General features: G+C 40.6%; 2 protein-coding genes across 3 annotated transcripts in view; one reads left to right on the top strand and one right to left on the bottom strand.

Moving 5' to 3' along the window:
* zfyve16 (zinc finger, FYVE domain containing 16) overlaps nucleotides 1-4,277 on the bottom strand; it is a 38,057-nt gene extending 33,780 nt beyond the window's left edge. Inside the window, exon 1 of one of the 2 annotated variants that reach the window (XM_061876125.1) lies at nucleotides 3,843-4,277. The gene's annotated coding sequence lies outside the window, so the exon portion shown is untranslated. The remainder of the gene's footprint in view (nucleotides 1-3,842) is intronic. The other variant, XM_061876124.1, reaches the window with a different exon arrangement.
* Nucleotides 3,697-20,509, top strand: LOC133536006 (ubiquitin-conjugating enzyme E2 L3-like). The gene is made up of 5 exons (XM_061876158.1): nucleotides 3,697-4,114; nucleotides 4,357-4,469; nucleotides 6,892-6,987; nucleotides 7,347-7,533; nucleotides 20,054-20,509. Exons 2-5 carry the CDS (start codon nucleotides 4,443-4,445, stop codon nucleotides 20,206-20,208), a joined length of 465 nt encoding a protein of 154 aa, XP_061732142.1. The 5' UTR covers nucleotides 3,697-4,114; nucleotides 4,357-4,442; the 3' UTR covers nucleotides 20,209-20,509.
* Nucleotides 20,510-21,381: the final 872 nt, after the last annotated feature.

Genomic DNA, 21,381 nt, shown 5'->3' with positions numbered 1-21,381 from the left:
CACTATTATGTTGGATCCACTATGGACTGGACTCTCACTATGTTAGATCCACTATGGACTGGACTCCCACTATTATGTTGGATCCACTATGGACTGGACTCTGACTATCATGTTAGCTTGACTATGGACTGGACCTTCACTATTATGTTAGATCCACTATGGACTGGACTCCCACTATTATGTTAGATCCACTATGGACTGGACTCTGACTATCATGTTAGATTGACTATGGAGTGGACTCTCACTATTATGTTAGATCCACTATGGACTGGACTCTCACTATTATGTTAGATCCACTATGGACTGGACTCTCACTATTATGTTAGATCCACTATGGACTGGACTCTCACACTATTATGTTAAATCTACTATGGACTGGACTCTCACTATGTTAGATCCACTATGGACTGGACTCTGACTATCATGTTAGATTGACTATGGAGTGGACTCTCACTAACAGGTCTGGTGGCCACAGATGAAGCGCTGGCTGTTTAAAGTCGGGACCCGGGGTCTGTGCATCGGTTGGGGACATCTCTGCACTGCTGACCTGTCTCTGCTCGGGATGGTCTCCGGCTAGCCCCACTATGGCCAGGACTCCCACTATTATGTTAGATCCACTATGGACTAGACTTACTATCATGTTAGATTGACTATGGACTGGACTCCCACTATTATGTTAGATCCACTATGGACTAGACTCTTACTATCATGTTAGATTGACTACGGACTGGACTCTCACTATTATCTTAGATCCACAATGGACTGGACTCTGACTATAATGTTAGATCCACTATGGACTGGACTTTCACAATGTTATGCCAGACCCACTCTACGTTCATTACATTTGGTCTTCCCTAGAGGGTGGGGTCACCCACATCTGCGTTCCTCTCCAGGGTTGCTCATAGTCATTCTTATTGACATCCCACTGGATTGGGAGTTTTTCCTCGGTATAGCTCGGTTGGTAGAGCAGCCGTGCCAGCAACTTGAGGGTTGCAGGTTCGATCCCCGCTCCCACCATCCTAGTCAATGCCGTTGTGTCCTTGGGCAAAACACTTTACCCACCTGTTTCCAGTGCCACCCACACTGCTTTAATTGTAACTTAGATATTGGGTTTCACTATGTAAAGCGCTTTGAGTCACTTGAGGAAAAATCGCTATATAAATATAATTCACTTCCTTGCACTTATGTGGGATCTGAACCGAGGATGTCGTAGTGGCCTGTGCAGCCCTTTGAGAATCTTTTCATATATCCAGACATCCATCCATTTTCTACCGCTTATTCCCTTTGGGGTCGCGGGGGTACAATCGGGCGGAAGGCGGTTTACACCCTGGACAAGTCGCCACCTCATCGCAGGGCCAACACAGATAGACGGACAACATTCACACTCACATTCACACATTAGAGCCAATTTAGGGTTGCCAATCAACCTATCCCCAGGTGCATGTCTTTGGAAGTGGGAGGAACCTATCCCCAGGTGTATGTCTTTGGAAGTGGGAGGGGCCTATCCCCAGGTGCATGTCTTTGGACGTGGGAGGAAGCCGGAGTACCCGGAGAGAACCCACGCAGTCACGGGGAGAACATGCAAACTCCACACAGAAAGATCCCGAGCCTGGATTTGAACCCAGGACTGCAGGACCTTCGTATTGTGAGGCAGACGCACTAACCCCTCTGCCACCGTGAAGCCCACTTGTGATATAGAGCTGTATAAATAAATAATAAAGAAATAAATATAAATAAACATTGATTGATTGATGTCTCCTGGCTGGTCTGGAAATCAATCAATTAATGTTTAATTTATACATCCCTAAATCACTAGTGTCTCAAAGGGCTGCACAAACCACAACACAAACCACAACGACATCCTCGGTAGAGCCCACATAAGGCTAAGGAAAACTCACCCTAGTGGGACGTCGGTGACAATGACGACTATGAGAAACCTTGGAGAGGACCGCATATGTGGGCAACACACATATGCCCCCACGCCTTGGGACAATAATAATAATAATGGATTAGTTTTATATCGCACTTTTCTGTTATTAGATACTCAAAAGCGCTCACAGAGAAGTGGGAACCCATCATTCATTCACACCTGGTGGTGGTAAGCTACATCTGTAGCCACAGCTGCCCGGGGGTGGACTGACGGAAGCGTGGTTGCCAGTTTGCGCCTACGGCCCCTCCGACCACCACCTGTCATTCATTCATCATTCATTCACCAGTGTGAGTGGCACCAGGGGCAAGGGTGAAGTGTCCTGCCCAAGGACACAACGGCAGCGATTTGGGTGTCAATAGGCGGGGAGTGAACCTGCAACCCTCTGGTTTCTGGCACGGCCGCTCTACCCACTACGCCAGGGGTGACCACACTTTTTCTGCAGGCGAGCTACTTTTCAATTGACCAACTCGAGGGAATCTACCTCATTTATATATATCATTTATATTTATTTATTTATGAAAGAGACATTTTTGTAAACTAGTTAAATGTGTTTAATGATAATACAAGCATGTGTAACACATATAGATGTCTTTCTTTCACGAAGACAAGAATATAAGTTGGTGTATTACCTGATTCTGATGACTTGCATTGATTGGAATCAGACAGTAATGATGATAACGCCCACATTTTCAAATGGAGGAGAAAAAAAGTTGTCCTTTCTGTACAATACCACATGAAAGTGGTTGGATTTTGGCATCTAATTCATCCAGCTTCCATACACTTTACAAGAAAAACATTGGCGGCAAATTCCGTAGCTTGCTTGATTGACATTCACTGCACCCGAGGGTCTTGTGAGATGACGCTGGCTGCTGCCAGTTCATTATTATGAAAAAATGACCGAGAGAAAGGCGAGAAACACTTTTTATTTCAACAGACTTTCGCGCCGTCCCTTTCGTCAAAACTCTAAAGGCCGACTGCACATTTCCTATCTTCACAATAAAAGCCCTGCTTCATGCTGCCTGCGCTAACAAAATAAGAGTCTCGGAAAGCTGGCGTGCACAAGTGATGTGCACGCCAGCTTTCTGAGGGATCGCTTGTGCACGCCAGTTTTCCGAGACTCTGTATTTAGTTAGCGCAGGCAGCATGAAGCAGGGCTTTTATTGTGAAGATAGGAAATGTGCAGTCGGCCTTTAGAGTTTTGACGGAAGGTACGGCGCGAGAGTCTGTTGAAATAAAAAGTGTTTCTCGCCTTCCTCTCGGTCATATTTTCATAATAATGGTCTTGCAGCAGCCAGCGTCATCTCACAAGACCCTCCGGTACCGTGAATGTCATTTAAGTGACGTCTTGGTGAAGATTGATGATCACTCATTTTTAGGTCTATTTTTTTTAAAAGCCTGGCTGGAGATCGACTGACACATCCCCCGCGGTCGACTGGTAGCTCGCGATCGATGTAATGGGCACCCCTGCACTACGCCATCCCGCCCCCCGGGAAGAGCTGGACGAAGGGGGGCTGGGGAGAAGGGAAGTCTGGGCTTCCCTGCTTAGGCTGCTGCCCCCGCGACCCGACCTCGGATAAGCGGAAGAAAATGGATGTTGACAAGTAATGTCATTAAACATTTTTAAACCCAGTTTTCCCCCCTTTTCCTTACATTGTAGCGCGGAGGCTCGCCTTGGTTCCCAGCGGTGAGCAAACAAGCCTCGCATTTGTCCACAAGACATTTCACTCCAACCTGGCGCGCTAACGACACGTCTGTCAGTGATAAACCCCATGACGTCACTACACGTCATCAAACAAAGAGTAAACATGTTGTGTTACGTCACTAAATGTGAGCCCAATGTGAGCTAATTACTCGTCGGCCAGGCTAATGTCAGCTAGCTGATTAGCTCCCGGTGCTAAGGTTGTCCCTCTACCTGCTTTAGTCTTCCATCATGCGGTCGGCGTCTCCTCGTCACGGCTCATATATTCCGTCGTGCTGGCAAACGCCATCGTCGCCACAGTGGACTCATGTTCAAGCTGGTCGGCGAGAGATGTGCGCTTTAAATGACTTTTGATGGTAGAAGTGTGAAGTCTACGCTCGGGCGGCCATCTTGAATAGACCTGTGGATCACAGCAGGAAGTCAGCCCGCCTCTCCAAGCTCCTCGCCGGCCGCACAAACCACCATCAAGACCCCCGCCGTCAGTCGTGAGTAAAACACCCGTAAAAGCATTTTTTTTATATTTAACATGAGGTAAATAAAAGTCAAATCAATCAAAAAACATTATGTACGTAGCCCGTATACACAAAAGTGTTGGTAATTTTAAAAAAATGGACGTTTTATGACGCAAAGTAGAGTATACAGAAATATGACGCGTTTGCCTTTATTCCATTTTCAACAAGCAGTGTTTTATGAGCCGCCATGTAAACGTCACACCTCCGGTCCACAGGGGGCGCTGACTCAACACGACGCAGAGGTCGTCGAAGAAGAGCACAGAACAACAACAACAACAACAAACTTCTGTACACTGTCAATATGATTTCAACCAGAAGACTAAGCAAGGTAAATTATGAATCATTATTATCATAGATCAGTGGTTCTCAACCTTGTTGGAGGTACGGAACCTCCCCAGTTTTATATGCGCATTCACCGAACCCTTCTTTAGTGAAAAATAAAATGTTTATTCTTTTCAAATTCAAGACAAAGTTATGTTTTTGGTAACACTTTAGTATGGGGAACATATTCTAAGTAACAGAGACTTTTTTTTCAAATTAAATTAGCATAAAAATATACAGGAGTCGGGAACCTTTTTGGCTGAGAGAGCCAAAAAGCCAAATATTTTAAAATGTATTTCCGTAAGAGCCATATTATATTTTTTTTAACACTGAACACAACTAAACGTGTGCATTTTTAAGTAAGACCAACATTTCTAGAGTATAATAGGTCTCTTATTATTTGTAAAAACATTGTTATTCTGAAGCTAACTGGAGAGGGCGTGGCCTGCGGGCCTGCAGCGAAGCGGGGTGGCCAGGACCGGCCTCGAAATCAGCGACAGGTGCGTAGATGGCCTACCTGGGCCTTGTTATCTAATCACCTGTCGCTTTGTTATAAGCAGCAGCCAGGAGGAGCGACGGGGTTGGAGCTGGAGCCAGAGCGCGAGCGAGAACAAAAGAGAAAAAGACAATTGCTGGAAAGCAACTGAGAGACTTATCGAAAAATAAAACAATATTGTAACCCTGAAACAGGCTCTCATGTCGGTGCTTGGTGGTCTGAAGAACCCCTAGGAGGGCCAAGACCTTCGTATTGTGAGGCAGCCGCACTAGCCCCTGTCCCACCGTGCTGCCCACATATATATATCCATCCATCCATTTCCTACCGCTTATTCCCTTCGGTGTTGCGGGTGGCACTGGAGCCTATCTCAGCTACAATTGTATAATCAGCTATATATATATATATATATATATATATACTGTTTATACAATAATGAATATAATTGAATATTTGGGGAATGTGAAAGTTGGACTCATCCCTTGTTTACTTTCCTGAAAAACCTCCTTAAAGTTTTGTAATCAATCAGAAATTTCAAGCAGCTAAAATAAACCAAACATACATAAGAGTGGAGATATCGTTTCACATATATATATATACATCCATCCATCCATTTCTACCGCTTATTCCCTTCGGTGTTGCGGGGGGCACTGGAGCCTATCTCAGCTACAATTGTATAATCAGCTAATATATATATATATATATATATATATATACTGTTTATACAATAATGAATATAATTGAATATTTGGGGAATGTGAAAGTTGGACTCATCCCTTGTTTACTTTCCTGACAACCTCCTTAAAGTTTTGTAATCAATCAGAAATTTCAAGCAGCTAAAATAAACCAAACATACATAAGAGTGGAGATATCGTTTCACATATATATATATACATCCATCCATCCATTTCTACCGCTTATTCCCTTCGGTGTTGCGGGGGGCACTGGAGCCTATCTCAGCTACAATTTTATAATCAGCTAATATATATATACATATATATACAATAATGAATATAATTGAATATTAGGGGAATGTAAAAGTTGGACTCATCCCTTGTTTACTTTCCTGAAAAACCTCCTTAAAGTTTTGTAATCAATCAGAAATTTCAAGCAGCTAAAATACACCAAACATACATAAGAGTGGAAATATTGTTTCATATTTTTCCATCATGCTTTCAATGGATTTGAATGGGTGTATTTCATAATTATTTTTTTTTAATGGCACATGGAGGTTTTTTCTATTATAACATCCACAAATTGTGTTATATTATGTCATATGTGACCAGGTCTGTTGGCATTTTGGGTTGGTTGGATTTTTTTTTTTCTTTGGGCACCATAACTAGGGAAACTAGGTTTGCATTGGGTCATATAAGTATATGCTGCACTCAGTATCATTTTATGCATGATAAGTACTCATAGACTTGAAGTACTCCTTTTGTCCACAAGATGGCGACAAAGCAGCAACATGTAGAAATCTCCCTGCGGCCAAATTCCTTAAAAAACTCATAACGTCTCGCAGGCCAAATAGAAAATGCCGATGGGCCGCATAGGCCGTAGTTTGGACACCCCTGATATATTGGATATTGTGTGGAGAAATTTGAGGACAAAACGTAATAAATTCCATTTCAGAATAAGGCTGTAACATAATAAAATCTGATAAAAGCCATGAATACTTTTCCGATGCACGGTATGTTTTCATTCATCCACAGATTGAAGGTGAATGACAATGTGATTATATTTTTAAGATCAAAAGAGAAGATAGCTGGTGAGCTTCATTGAATAATGGAATGTATTGCTGGTTCTTTCAAAGCAATCCACAAACATAATGTGAATAGAATAAGTGTAGGGATGACATCACATCCTGTCTCGCTGTTTACTCAACATGTTGATATTCACAATTTCTTCATGCAACGTGATGAGAAAATGTTCTTTTTAGGAGCTTGAGGAAATCCACAATTCTGGATTCAAACAATTTCGCAACATAGAAGTGGACGATGCAAACATTTTGAACTGGCAAGGACTCATTGTTCCTGTAAGTGAAGAACTCTGCTTTACTCCAAGACATGTTTCCCGTCTAGAGCTGGGGTGTCCACACTTCTTCCACCCACAGGGCACAATTAAAACACTTTAAAACCAATCAAATGTAAGTCAAGATTAACGGTTGTATATATTGGAAGAAAAAAACAACAATCCATCCATTTTCTACCGCTTGCCCCTTTCGGGGTCGCGGGGGATGCTGGAGCCTATCAGAAAAAACAATTATAACTTATTTACACAAAAAACTGTGGGCCACAAATGGCCCCCAGGCCAAACTTTGGACACCCCTCACCTAGAGAAGGAGCCCTAGTTGTGATAATAATGTTCTGCTTGTGTCGATGAACTCCTGGTAAGGAAAGCCCCCCCTATGACAAAGGAGCCTTCCGGGTGGAAATCGTCTTCCCCACAGAGTATCCTTTCAAGCCCCCCAGGATCACCTTCAAGACCAAAATCTACCATCCCAACGTGGACGAGAAGGGCGGTGTGTGTCTCGGCATAATCAGCATCGAGAACTGGAAGCCAGCCACCAGGACAGCTCAAGGCAGGCCAACATCACACTTGATTTATTTCACATTTTATACTTGATCTTACTTTCCATTTGACATTTGTGTGAATGCTCCAAAACATTCACACATGCTTTTCTACACTAAAATTCCTCTATTTATTCAAGTACTTCTTCGACAGATTTTGGCGCTCTCTACCTTCCACATTTTTCACCCGATTCAAACCTGTTCCAACTTCAAACTGTTCAGCCTATTCAGGAATCGCGGGCTTTCCCTTGAAAAATTCAAAAAATTCCCATATTTCCCAGAACTCTAGGTTTTCCGGGACATTTTTCCCCATTCAAAATGAATTGGCGATTTTTTCAAACTTCCATCATTTGCACATTTTTCAACCGATTCAAACCATTCCACCTAAAACATATTCCACCGTCCTGGAATTTCAAACTAACCCTATTTCCAAGTCCTAAAAAATTCCAGAATTTTCCAGGATTCCTGGTTTTCCAAGCCCTATTTCCAAGTTCTAAAAAAATCCAGAATTTTCCAGGATTCCTGGTTTTCCAAGCCCTATTTCTAAGTTCTAAAAAATTCCAGAATTTTCCAGGATTCCTGGTTTTCAAAGCCCTATTTCCAAGTTCTAAAAAAATCCAGAATTTTCCAGGATTCCTGGTTTTCAAAGCCCTATTTCCAAGTTCTAAACAATTCCAGAATTTTCCAGGATTCCTGGTTTTCCAAGCCCTATTTCCACCCTTATAATCTGGCAACTACTTCCACATTTTTCACCCGATTCAAACCTGTTCCAACTTCAAACTGTTCAGCCTATTCAGGAATCGCGGGCTTTCCCTTGAAAAATTCAAAAAATTCCCATATTTCCCAGAACTCTAGGTTTTCCAGGACATTTTTCCCCATTCAAAATGAATTGGCGATTTTTTCAAACTTCCATCATTTGCACATTTTTCAACTGATTCAAACCATTCCACCGAGAACATATTCCACCGTCCCGGAATTTCAAACTAACCCTTTTTCCAAGTTCTAAAAAAATCCAGAATTTTCCAGGATTCCTGGTTTTCCAAGCCCTATTTCCACCCTTATATTCTGGCGACTACTCCTTTCACATTTTTCACCCGATTCAAACCTGTTCCAACTTTAAACTGTTCAGCCTATTCAGGAATCGCGGGCTTTCCCTTGAAAAATTAAAACAATTACCAGATTTCCCAGAACTCTAGGTTTTCCGGGACATTTTTCCCCATTCAAAATGAATTGGCCATTTTTTCAAACTTCCATCATTTGCACATTTTTCAACCGACTCAAACCATTCCACCTAAAACATATTCCACCGTCCTGGAATTTCAAACTAACCCTTTTTCCAAGTTGTAAAAAATTCCAGAATTTTCCAGGATTCCTGGTTTTCCAAGCCCTATTTCCAAGTTCTAGAAAATTCCAGAATTTTCCAGGATTCCTGGTTTTCCAAGCCCTATTTCCACCCTTATATTCTGGCGACTACTCCTTCGACATTTTTCACCCGATTCAAACCTGTTCCAACTTCAAACTGTTCAGCCTATTCAGGAATCGCGGGCTTTCCCTTGAAAAATTCAAAAAATTCCCATATTTTACAGAACTCTAGGTTTTCCGGGACATTTTTCCCCATTCAAAATGAATTGGCCATTTTTTCAAACTTCCATCATTTGCACATTTTTCAAACGATTCAAACCATTCCACCTAAAACATATTCCACCGTCCTGGAATTTCAAACTAACCCTTTTTCCAAGTTCTAAAAAATTCCAGAATTTTCCAGGATTCCTGGTTTTCCAAGCCCTATTTCCAAGTTCTAAAAAAATCCAGAATTTTCCAGGATTCCTGGTTTTCCAAACCCTATTTCAAAGTTCTAAAAAAATTCCAGAATTTTCCAGGATTCCTGGTTTTCCAAGCCCTATTTCCAAGTTCTAAAAAAATCCAGAATTTTCCAGGATTCCTGGTTTTCCAAGCCCTATTTCCAAGTTCTAGAAAATTCCAGAATTTTCCAGGATTCCTGGTTTTCCAAGCCCTATTTCCACCCTCATATTCTGGCGACTACTCCTTCCACATTTTTCACCCGATTCAAACCTGTTCCAACTTCAAACTGTTCAGCCTATTCAGGAATCGCGGGCTTTCCCTTGAAAAATTCAAAAAATTCCAAATATTTCCCAGAACTCTAGGTTTTCCGGGACATTTTTCCCCATTCAAAATGAATTGGCCATTTTTTCAAACTTCCATCATTTGCACATTTTTCTACCGATTCAAACCATTCCACCTAAAAGATATTCCACCGTCCTGGAATTACAAACTAACCCTTTTTCCAAGTTCAAAAAAATTCCAGAATTTTCCAGGATTCCTGGTTTTCCAAGCCCTATTTCCACCCTTATATTCTGGCGACTACTCCTTCCACATTTTTCACCCGATTCAAACCTGTTCCAACTTTAAACTGTTCAGCCTATTCAGGAATCGCGGGCTTTCCCTTGAAAAATTCCCATATTTTCCAGAACTCTAGGTTTTCCGGGACATTTTTCCCCATTCAAAATGAATTGGCCATTTTTTCAAACTTCCATCATTTGCACATTTTTCAACCGATTCAAACCATTCCACCTAAAACATATTCCACCGTCCTGGAATTTAAACTAACCCTATTTCCAAGTTCTAAAAAATTCCAGAATTTTCCAGGATTCCTGGTTTTCCAAACCCTATTTAAAGGTTATAAAAAAAATCCAGAATTTTCCAGGATTCCTGGTTTTCCAAACCTTATTTCAAAGTTCTAAAAAATTCCAGAATTTTCCAGGATTCCTGGTTTTCCAAGCCCTATTTCCAAGTTCTAAAAAATTCCAGAATTTTCCAGGATTCCTGGTTTTCCAAGCCCTATTTCCACCCTTATATTCTGGCGACTACTCCTTCCACATTTTTCACCCGATTCAAACCTGTTCCAACTTCAAACTGTTCAGCCTATTCAGGAATCGCGGGCTTTCCCTTGAAAAATTCAAAAAATTCCCATATTTCCCAGAACTCTAGGTTTTCCGGGACATTTTTCCCCATTTAAAATGAATTGGCCATTTTTTCAAACTTCCATCATTTGCACATTTTTCAACCGATTCAAACCATTCCACCTAAAACATATTCCACCGTCCTGGAATTTCAAACTAACCCTATTTCCAAGTTCTAAAAAATTCCAGAATTTTCCAGGATTCCTGGTTTTCCAAGCCCTATTTCCAAGTTCTAAAAAATTCCAGAATTTTCCAGGATTCCTGGTTTTCCAAGCCCTATTTCCACCCTTATAATCTGGCGACTACTTCCACATTTTTCACCCGATTCAAACCTGTTCCAACTTAGAACTGTTCAGCCTATTCAGGAATCGCGGGCTTTCCCTTGACAAATTAAAAAAATTCCCATATTTCCCAGAACTCTAGGTTTTCCGGGACATTTTTCCCCATTCAAAATGAATTGGCCATTTTTTCAAACTTCCATCATTTGCACATTTTTCAACCGATTCAAACCATTCCACCTAAAACATATTCCACCGTCCTGGAATTTCAAACTAACCCTTTTTCCAAGTTCTAAAAAATTCCAGAATTTTCCAGGATTCCTGGTTTTCCAAGCCCTATTTCCAAGTTCTAAAAAATTCCAGAATTTTCCAGGATTCCTGGTTTTCCAAGCCCTATTTCCACCCTTATATTCTGGCGACTACTCCTTCCACATTTTTCACCCGATTCAAACCTGTTCCAACTTCAAACTGTTCAGCCTATTCAGGAATCGCGGGCTTTCCCTTGAAAAATTCAAAAAATTCCCATATTTCCCAGAACTCTAGGTTTTCCGGGACATTTTTCACCATTCAAAATGAATCGGGCATTTTTTTAAACTTCCATCATTTGCACATTTTTCAACCGATTCAAACCATTCCACCTAAAACATATTCCACCGTCCTGGAATTTCAAACTAACCCTATTTCCAAGTTCTAAAAAAATTCAGAATTTTCCAGGATTCCTGGTTTTCCAAACCCTGTTTCAAAGTTCTAAAAAAATTCCAGAATTTTCCAGGATTCCTGGTTTTCCCAACCTTATTTCTAAGTTCTAAAAAATTCCAGAATTTTCCAGGATTCCTGGTTTTCCAAGCCCTATTTCTAAGTTCTAAAAAATTCCAGAATTTTCCAGGATTCCTGGTTTTCCAAGCCCTATTTCCACCCTTATAATCTGGCGACTACTCCTTCCACATTTTTCACCCGATTCAAACCTGTTCCAACTTCAAACTGTTCAGCCTATTCAGGAATCGCGGGCTTTCCCTTGAAAAATTCCCATATTTCCCAGAACTCTAGGTTTTCCGGGACATTTTTCCCCATTCAAAATGAATTGGCCATTTTTTCAAACTTCCATCATTTGCACATTTTTCAACTGATTCAAACCATTCCACCTAAAACATATTCCACCGCCCTGGGATTTCAAACTAACCCTTTTCCCAAGTTCTAAAAAATTCCAGAATTTTCCATGATTCCTGGTTTTCCAAACCCTATTTCCAAGTTCTAAAAAATTCCAGAATTTTCCAGGATTCCTGGTTTTCCCAACCTTATTTCTAAGTTCTAAAAAATTCCAGAATTTTCCAGGATTCCTGGTTTTCCCAACATTATTTCTAAGTTCTAAAAAATTCCAGAATTTTCCAGGATTCCTGGTTTTCCAAGCCCTATTTCCAAGTTCTAGAAAATTCCAGAATTTTTCAGGATTCCTGGTTTTCCAAACCCTGTTTCAAAGTTCTAAAAAAATTCCAGAATTTTCCAGGATTCCTGGTTTTCCCAACCTTATTTCTAAGTTCTAAAAAATTCCAGAATTTTCCAGGATTCCTGGTTTTCCAAGCCCTATTTCCAAGTTCTAGAAAATTCCAGAATTTTTCAGGATTCCTGGTTTTCCAAGCCCTATTTCCACCCTTATATTCTGCCGACTACTCCTTCCACATTTTTCAACGCATTTCAACAGTTCCACCGTCAAAACATTCCTCTTAATCAGGACCTGAAAAACTGGAAAAATTCCCGGTTTTCCTGAAATTCCAGGAATACCATTTCTCAATTAAAAACGTGACTGTCAGAGTTTGTTGGTGACGAACCCCAAGATGCAGAGAAGGCGGCAGGCACAGTAAAGGAAAACATGATTTAATAAAACACTAAGACAAAACCGAACAAAAGGGTACAAGCAAAAAGCGCGCACAAGGCGGATAACAAACTAAAAGAGCTAGCATGGGAGCTAGAAAACAAAAGGAGCTTACCATGGAAGCTAGCAAAAACAAAAGGGCCTAGCGTGGTAGCTAACGGGTAGCGAGCAGGAAAACAAGTCGTACTTGTAATATGGAAACAAACTGGAAGCATGGAACAAAAAACAGTAAGTTACAAACATCTAACGAATATAGCTTACCGCTACGCTGCAATGAGAAACCCAGTAGGAACGACAAGTAGAACTGATATTGACACGACATGACAATAATCCAGCACAGACTGGAGGAGAAAACAGGTCTAAATAGGAGCGGGTTGATTGCCAGGTGGGGCCAGGTGCCAATCAGCCGCAGCCGAGGGGACACAGCACTCAGGGAAAACACAGGAAACAGACAAAATAAGAGCGCCGACAAGGAAATACTACACACACAGAGGAAACAAAGACAAATGCAGAGGAAAAAACTAAAACATAGTAAGACTGTCAGGGACAAGCCTGACAGTGACTACTTCAACATTTCTCCACCAATTAGAAAAATTCCAACAACAACCATTTCAACTCATTTAGACCATTTTTTTTTCTTTGTCATGAAAAAGGGACGTTTTTGTGGTTGGTGCACTAAGTGTAAGTGTATATTGTGTTTTTATGTTGATTTAATAAAAAATAAAATAAATAATAAAAAAAATTTTTTTTTACTTAAATAAAGATTAATTTAAAAATTCTCCTGCGGCCCGGTACCAATTGGGCCACGGCCCGGTGGTTGGGGACCACTGATCTATTGTCTGCTCTAAATGTCAAAATATTTTTTTTTTTGTTATGCCTCAACGATGCCACCCAAAAAATAAAAAAAGAGAAAAACAACAAAAAAACAAACAAAACAAACCAAAGTAATAATAATATTAACACATGAATTAATAAAATAATATATAATAATAATAATGATAAAACATATAATAATATAAACAGATAGTAAATAAATAAATAGAAACAAAAAAAACTATAAACATATGGACTGGACTCACTATTATGTTAGATCCACTATGGACTGGACTCTCACACTATTATGTTGGATCCACTATGGACTGGACCCACTATTATGTTAGATCCACTATGGACTGGACTCTCACACTATTATGTTAGATCCACTATGGACTGGACTCACTATTATGTTATATCCACTATGGACTGGACTCTCACACTATTATGTTGGATCCACTATGGACTGGACCCACTATTATGTTAGATCCACTATGGACTGGACTCTCACACTATTATGTTAGATCCACTATGGACTGGACTCTCACTATTATGTTAGATCCACTATGGACTGGACTCTCACACTATTATGTTGGATCCGCTATGGACTGGACTCACTATTATGTTAGATCCACTATGGACTGGACTCTCACTATTATGTTAGATCCACTATGGAGTGGACTCTCACACTATTATGTTGGATCCACTATGGACTGGACTCACTATTATGTTAGATCCACTATGGACTGAACTCTCACACTATTATGTTGGATCCACTATGGACTGGACTCACTATTATGTTAGATCCACTATGGACTGAACTCTCACACTATTATGTTGGATCCACTATGGACTGGACTCACTATTATGTTAGATCCACTATGGACTGGACTCTCACTATTATGTTAGATCCACTATGGACTGGACTCTCACTATTATGTTAGATCCACTATGGACTGGACTCTCACACTATTATGTTGGATCCACTATGGACTGGACCCACTATTATGTTAGATCCACTATGGACTGGACTCTCACACTATTATGTTAGATCCACTATGGACTGGACTCTCACTATTATGTTAGATCCACTATGGACTGGACTCTCACACTATTATGTTGGATCCGCTATGGACTGGACTCACTATTATGTTAGATCCACTATGGACTGGACTCTCACTATTATGTTAGATCCACTATGGAGTGGACTCTCACACTATTATGTTGGATCCACTATGGACTGGACTCACTATTATGTTAGATCCACTATGGACTGAACTCTCACACTATTATGTTGGATCCACTATGGACTGGACTCACTATTATGTTAGATCCACTATGGACTGGACTCTCACTATTATGTTAGATCCACTATGGACTGGACTCTCACTATTATGTTAGATCCACTATGGACTGGACTCTCACACTATTATGTTAGATCCACTATGGACTGGACTCACTATTATGTTAGATCCACTATGGACTGGACTCTCACACTATTATGTTAGATCCACTATGGACTGGACTCTCGCTATTATGTTAGATCCACTATGGACTGGACTCACACTATTATGTTAGATCCACTATGGACTGGACTCTCACTATTATGTTAGATCCACTATGGACTGGACTCTCACTATTATGTTAGATCCACTATGGACTGGACTCACTATTATGTTAGATCCACTATGGACTGGACTCTCACACTATTATGTTGGATCCACTATGGACTGGACTCTCACTATTATGTTAGATCCACTATGGACTGGACTCACAATTATGTTAGATCCACTATGGACTGGACTCTCACACTATTATGTTGGATCCGCTATGGACTGGACTCACTATTATGTTAGATCCACTATGGACTGGACTCTCACTATTATGTTAGATCCACTATGGACTGGACTCTCACACTATTATGTTGGATCCACTATGAACTGGACTCACTATTATGTTAGATCCACTATGGACTGGACTCTCACACTATTATGTTGGATCCACTATGGACTGGACTCTCACACTATTATGTTAGATCCACTATGGACTGGACTCACTATTATGTTAGATCCACTATGGACTGGACTCTCACTATTATGTTGGATCCACTATGGACTGGACTCTCACTATTATGTTAGATCCACTATGGACTGGACTCTCACACTATTATGTTGGATCCACTATGGACTGGACTCTCACACTATTATGTTAGATCCACTATGGACTGGACTCACTATTATGTTAGATCCACTATGGACTGGACTCGCACACTATTATGTTAGATCCACTATGGACTGGACTCACTATTATGTTAGATCCACTATGGACTGGACTCACTATTATGTTAGATCCACTATGGACTGGACTCACTATTATGTTAGATCCACTATGGACTGGACTCTCACTATTACGTTAGATCCACTATGGACTGGACTCACTATTATGTTAGATCCACTATGGACTGGACTCACTATTATGTTAGATCCACTATGGACTGGACTCACTATTATGTTAGATCCACTATGGACTGGACTCTCACACTATTATGTCAGACCCACTCGACATCCATTGCATCCGGTCTCCCCCTAGAGGGGGTGGGGGGTTTCCCACATTTGAGGTCCTCTCCAAGGTTTCTCATTGTCATTCTCATCGACGTCCCACTGGGTTGTGAGTTTTTCCTTGCTCTTATGTGGGCGCTGAACAGCGGATGTCGTTGTGGCTTGTGCAGCCCTTTGAGACACTTGTGATTTAGGGCTATATAAATAACCAATGATTGATTGATTGATTGACCATTCATGTTTTTTTTTTTTTTTTTACCATTTTCCAAAAAGTCCCCGCTTTTCCCGAAATTCCCATTGAAAATCTTCAAAGTTCCACAACTCCTGCATTTTTTTATCTGATTCTAACTGTTCTAACTTCTAAATATTCAGCCTGTTTGGGGAATTGTGTGCCATACTTCAACAATTAAAAAAAAAAAAGATTCCAGGATATCAGTTCAATTTCAGCATTGGAGCAATTCCTTCAGAAATTGCCTCTTCTAGTTGTACATGTTTTATTCTTTTTCTATTTAAATTCACATTTAATCTTACATTTTACATTTAATTTTACATGTCATTTTTAGTGTATTTTTAATGTATTTTCAGATTACATACAATTTTAAATTGCATTCACATTTAATTTTATAATAATTCAATTTTGCATTTCACAGTACTTCAGCTAATTAAAAGTTGTAATGTCTACTTTAGTTTTTCTCAACATGATGCTAAAGGGTGTGTGTGTGTGTGTGTGTGTGTGTGGGGGTGTGTGTGTGTGTGTGTGTGTGTGTGTGTGTGTGTGTGTGTGTGTGTGTGTGTGTGTGTGTGTGTGTGTGTGTGTGTGTGTGTTCTGGCAATGCTTACTTAATGGGGACCTCTGACGGTATGGGGACAAAAAACAGGTCCCCTAAAGGGAAACTTTTTTAAATGACAGTCAGATCCATTCTGAAGATGCCTAAGTGATTTTTTAAAAAGTTTTTGTGATCCCCATGAAGCATATTAACTGTTTTTCCCCAGGGTCCCCAGTAAGTATGATCATCACATTACTTCATCAATCTAGAGATTTAAAGATGTGTATGAGATAACTGGGAATTGGACATTTTACCTCGTTTTTTTATGCCTCCACAAGATCAAAAACTTAGTCTCCATTCCAAATGATAACCAGTGTGTGTGTGTGTGTGTGTGTGTGTTCTGGCAATGCTTACTTAATGGGGACCTCTGACGGTATGGGGACAAAAAACAGGTCCCCTAAAGGGAAACGTTTTTAAATGATAGTCAGATCCATTCTGAAGATGCCTAAGTGATTTTTTAAAAGTTTTTGTGATCCCCATGAAGCATATTAACTGTTTTTCCCCAGGGTCCCCAGTAAGTATGATCATCACATTACTTCATCAATCTAGAGATTTAAAGACGTGTATGAGATAACTGGGAATTGGACATTTTACACCATTTTTTTATGCCTCCACAACCTGTAGAAAGGGTGGTCCTCACAAGATCAGAAACTTGGTCTCCATTCCAAATGATAACCAGTGTGTGTGTGTGTGTGTGTGTGTGTGTGTTCTGGCAATGCTTACTTAATGGGGACCTCTGACGGTATGGGGACAAAAAACAGGTCCCCTAAAGGGAAACTTTTTTAAATGATAGTCAGATCCATTCTGAAGATGCCTAAGTGATTTTTTAAAAGTTTTTGTGATCCCCATGAAGCATATTAACTGTTTTTCCCCAGGGTCCCCAGTAAGTATGATCATCACATTACTTCATCAATCTAGAGATTTAAAGACGTGTATGAGCTAACTGGGAATTGGACATTTTACACCATTTTTTTATGCCTCCACAAGATCAAAAACTTGGTCTCCATTCCAAATGATAACCAGTGTGTGTGTGTGTGTGTGTGTGTGTGTGTGTGTGTGTGTGTGCGTGTTCTGGCAATGCTTACTTAATTGGGACCTCTGACGGTATGGGGACAAAAAACAGGTCCCCTAAAGGGAAACTTTTTTAAATGACAGTCAGATCCTTTTTGAAGATGCCTAAGTTATTTTTTAAAAGTTTTTGTGATCCCCATGAACAATATTAACTGTTTTTCCCCAGGGTCCCCAGTAAGTATGATCATCACATTACTTCATCAATCTAGAGATTTAAAGATGTGTATGAGATAACTGGGAATTGGACATTTTACACCATTTTTTTATGCCTCCACAACCTGTAGAAAGGGTGGTCCTCACAAGATCAAAAACTTGGTCTCCATTCCAAATGATAACCAGTGTGTGTGTGTGTGTGTGTGTATGTTCTGGCAGTGCTTACTTAATGGGGACCTCTGACGGTATGGGGACAAAAAACAGGTCCCCTAAAGGGAAACTTTTTTAAATGACAGTCAGATCCTTTTTGAAGATGCCTAAGTTATTTTTTAAAAGTTTTTGTGATCCCCATGAACAATATTAACTGTTTTTCCCCAGGGTCCCCAGTAAGTATGATCATCACATTACTTCATCAATCTAGAGATTTAAAGACGTGTATGAGATAACTGGGAATTGGACATTTTACACCATTTTTTTATGCCTCCACAAGATCAAAAACTTGGTCTCCATTCCAAATGATAACCAGTGTGTGTGTGTGTGTGTGTTCTGGCAATGCTTACTTAATGGGGACCTCTGACGGTATGGGGACAAAAAACAGGTCCCCTAAAGGGAAACCTTTTTAAATGACAGTCAGATCCATTCTGAAGATGCCAAAGTGATTTTTTTAAAGTTTTTGTGATCCCCATGAAGCATATTAACTGTTTTTCCCCAGGGTCCCCAGTAAGTATGATCAGCACATTACTTCATCAATCTAGAGATTTAAAGATGTGTATGAGATAACTGGGAATTGGACATTTTACACCATTTTTTATGCCTCCACAAGATCAAAAACTTGGTCTCCATTCCAAATGATAACCAGTGTGTGTGTGTGTGTGTGTGTGTGTTCTGGCAATGCTTACTTAATGGGGACCTCTGACGGTATGGGGACATTAAAGCAGGTCCCCTAAAGTGAAACCTTTTTAAATGATAGTCAGATCCATTCTGAAGATGCCTAAGTGATTTTTAAAACATTTTTGTGATCCCCATGAAGCAAATTAACTGTTTTTCCCCAGGGTCCCCAGTAAGTATGATCATCACATTACTTCATCAATCTAGAGATTTAAAGACGTGTATGAGATAACTGGGAATTGGACATTTTACACCATTTTTTTATGCCTCCACAAGATCAAAAACTTGGTCTCCATTCCAAATGATAACCAGTGTGTGTGTGTGTGTGTGTGTGTGTGTGTGTGTTCTGGCAATGCTTACTTAATGGAGACCTCTGACGGTATGGGGACAAAAAACAGTTCCCCTAAAGGGAAACCTTTTTAAATGATAGTCAGATCCATTCTGAAGATGCCAAAGTGATTTTTTAAAAGTTTTTGTGATCCCCATGAAGCATATTAACTGTTTTTCCCCAGGGTCCCCAGTAAGTATGATCATCACATTACTTCATCAATCTAGAGATTTAAAGACGTGTATGAGATAACTGGGAATTGGACATTTTACACCATTTTTTTATGCCTCCACAACCTGTAGAAAGGGTGGTCCCCACAAGATCAAAAACTTGGTCTCCATTCCAAATGATAACCAGTGTGTGTGTGTGTGTTCTGACAATGCTTACTTAATGGGGACATCTGACGGTATGGGGACAAAAAACAGGTCCCCTAAAGGGAAACTTTTTTAAATGACAGTCAGATCCTTTTTGAAGATGCCAAAGTGTTTTTTTTTAAGTTTTTGTAATCCCCATGAAGCATATTAACTGTTTTTCCCCAGGGTCCCCAGTAAGTATGATCAGCACATTACTTCATCAATCTAGAGATTTAAAGACGTGTATGAGCTAACTGGGAATTGGACATTTTACACCATTTTTTTATGCCTCCACAACCTGTAGAAAGGGTGGTCCCCACAAGATCAAAAACTTGGTCTCCATTCCAAATGATAACCAGTGTGTGTGTGTGTGTGTGTGTGTGTGTGTGTGTGTGTGTGTGTGTCTCACAGTCATCCAGTGTCTCATCTCCCTGGTGAACGTCCCGCAACCCGAACGTCCCCTGAGGGCGGACTTGGCCAACGAGTACACGGAAAACCGAGACCTGTTCATGAGGAACGCCGAGGAGTACACAAGAACACACGGTGAGACGCGACCCCTGGACTGACGGTGCTCCTCGTTTCTTTTAAAGACCTTCCGGCGACTAGTCGGGCTGCGGCAAAAAGAGCAGCTGAATGTGTCCCTGAACTATTTTATGTATGTAAGCACAATTGTGTGTCTTCTTATTACTTTGTCGTCTTACTCTTGAGAGTTGACAATGTTCAAAACTGATGATTGAATGTGGGTCGGGTGGTGGGACCAAAAGTGGTCCTGGGTCATGTCTTAGGGCTGATGAATGCCTGAAAATGTGCAGCTTTACTTCCAGCATGTTGAACTGTGAGTTGTAAATAAATGGGATTTAAAATCAATCAATCAATCAATGTTTACTTATATAGCCCTAAATCACTAGTGTCTCAAAGGGCTGCACAAACCACTACGACATCCTCGGTAGGCCCACATAAGGGCAAGGAAAACTCACACCCAGTGGGACATCGGTGACAATGATGACTATGAGAACATGATACTGTGAAAGATCAATCCATAATGGATCCAACACAATCGCGAGAGTCCCGTTCACAGCGGAGCCAGCAGGAAACCATCCCAAGAGGAGGCTGATCAGCAGCGCAGAGATGTCCCCAGCCGATACACAGGCGAGCAGTACATGGCCACCGGATCGGACCGGACTCCCTCCACAAAGGAGAGTGGGACATAAAAGAAAAAGAAAAGAAACGGCAGATCAACTGGTCTAAAAAGGGAGTCTATTTAAAGGCTAGAGCATACAAATGAGTTTTAAGGTGAGACTTAAATGCTTCTACTGAGGTAGCATCTCCAACTGTTACCGGGAGGGCATTCCAGAGTACTGGAGCCCGAACAGAAAACGCTCTATAGCCCGCAGACTTTTTTGGGGCTTTGGGAATCACTAATAAGCCGGAGTCCTTTGAAGGCAGATTTCTTGCCGGGACATATGGTACAATACAATCGGCAAGATAGGATGGCGCTAGACCGTGTAGTATTTTATACGTAAGTAGTAAAACCTTAAAGTCACATCTTAAGTGCACAGGAAGCCAGTGCAGGTGAGCCAGTATAGGTATATATGTATGTATATATGTATATAAAGGTATATACAGTATAGGTATATATGTATGTATATATGTATATATAGGTATATATGTATGTATATATGTATATAAAGGTATATACAGTATAGGTATATATGTATGTATATATGTATATAAAGGTA

Source organism: Nerophis ophidion, linkage group LG17 (genome assembly GCF_033978795.1).
Source record: "Nerophis ophidion isolate RoL-2023_Sa linkage group LG17, RoL_Noph_v1.0, whole genome shotgun sequence".
Classification (NCBI taxonomy): Eukaryota; Metazoa; Chordata; class Actinopteri; order Syngnathiformes; family Syngnathidae; genus Nerophis; species Nerophis ophidion.
The sequence above is the reverse complement of the archived record's forward strand: the minus strand, read 5'-3'. Positions and strand labels throughout refer to the sequence as shown.

Coding starts and splice junctions, on each gene's coding strand:
- LOC133536006 (XM_061876158.1), top strand. CDS start 4,443: ATGATTTCAACCAGAAGACTAAGCAAG. Junction 6,988..7,346: donor GGCAAGGACTCATTGTTCCT/GTAAGTGAAGAA, acceptor ACTCCTGGTAAG/GAAAGCCCCCCCTATGACAA. Junction 7,534..20,053: donor AGCCACCAGGACAGCTCAAG/GCAGGCCAACAT, acceptor TGTGTCTCACAG/TCATCCAGTGTCTCATCTCC.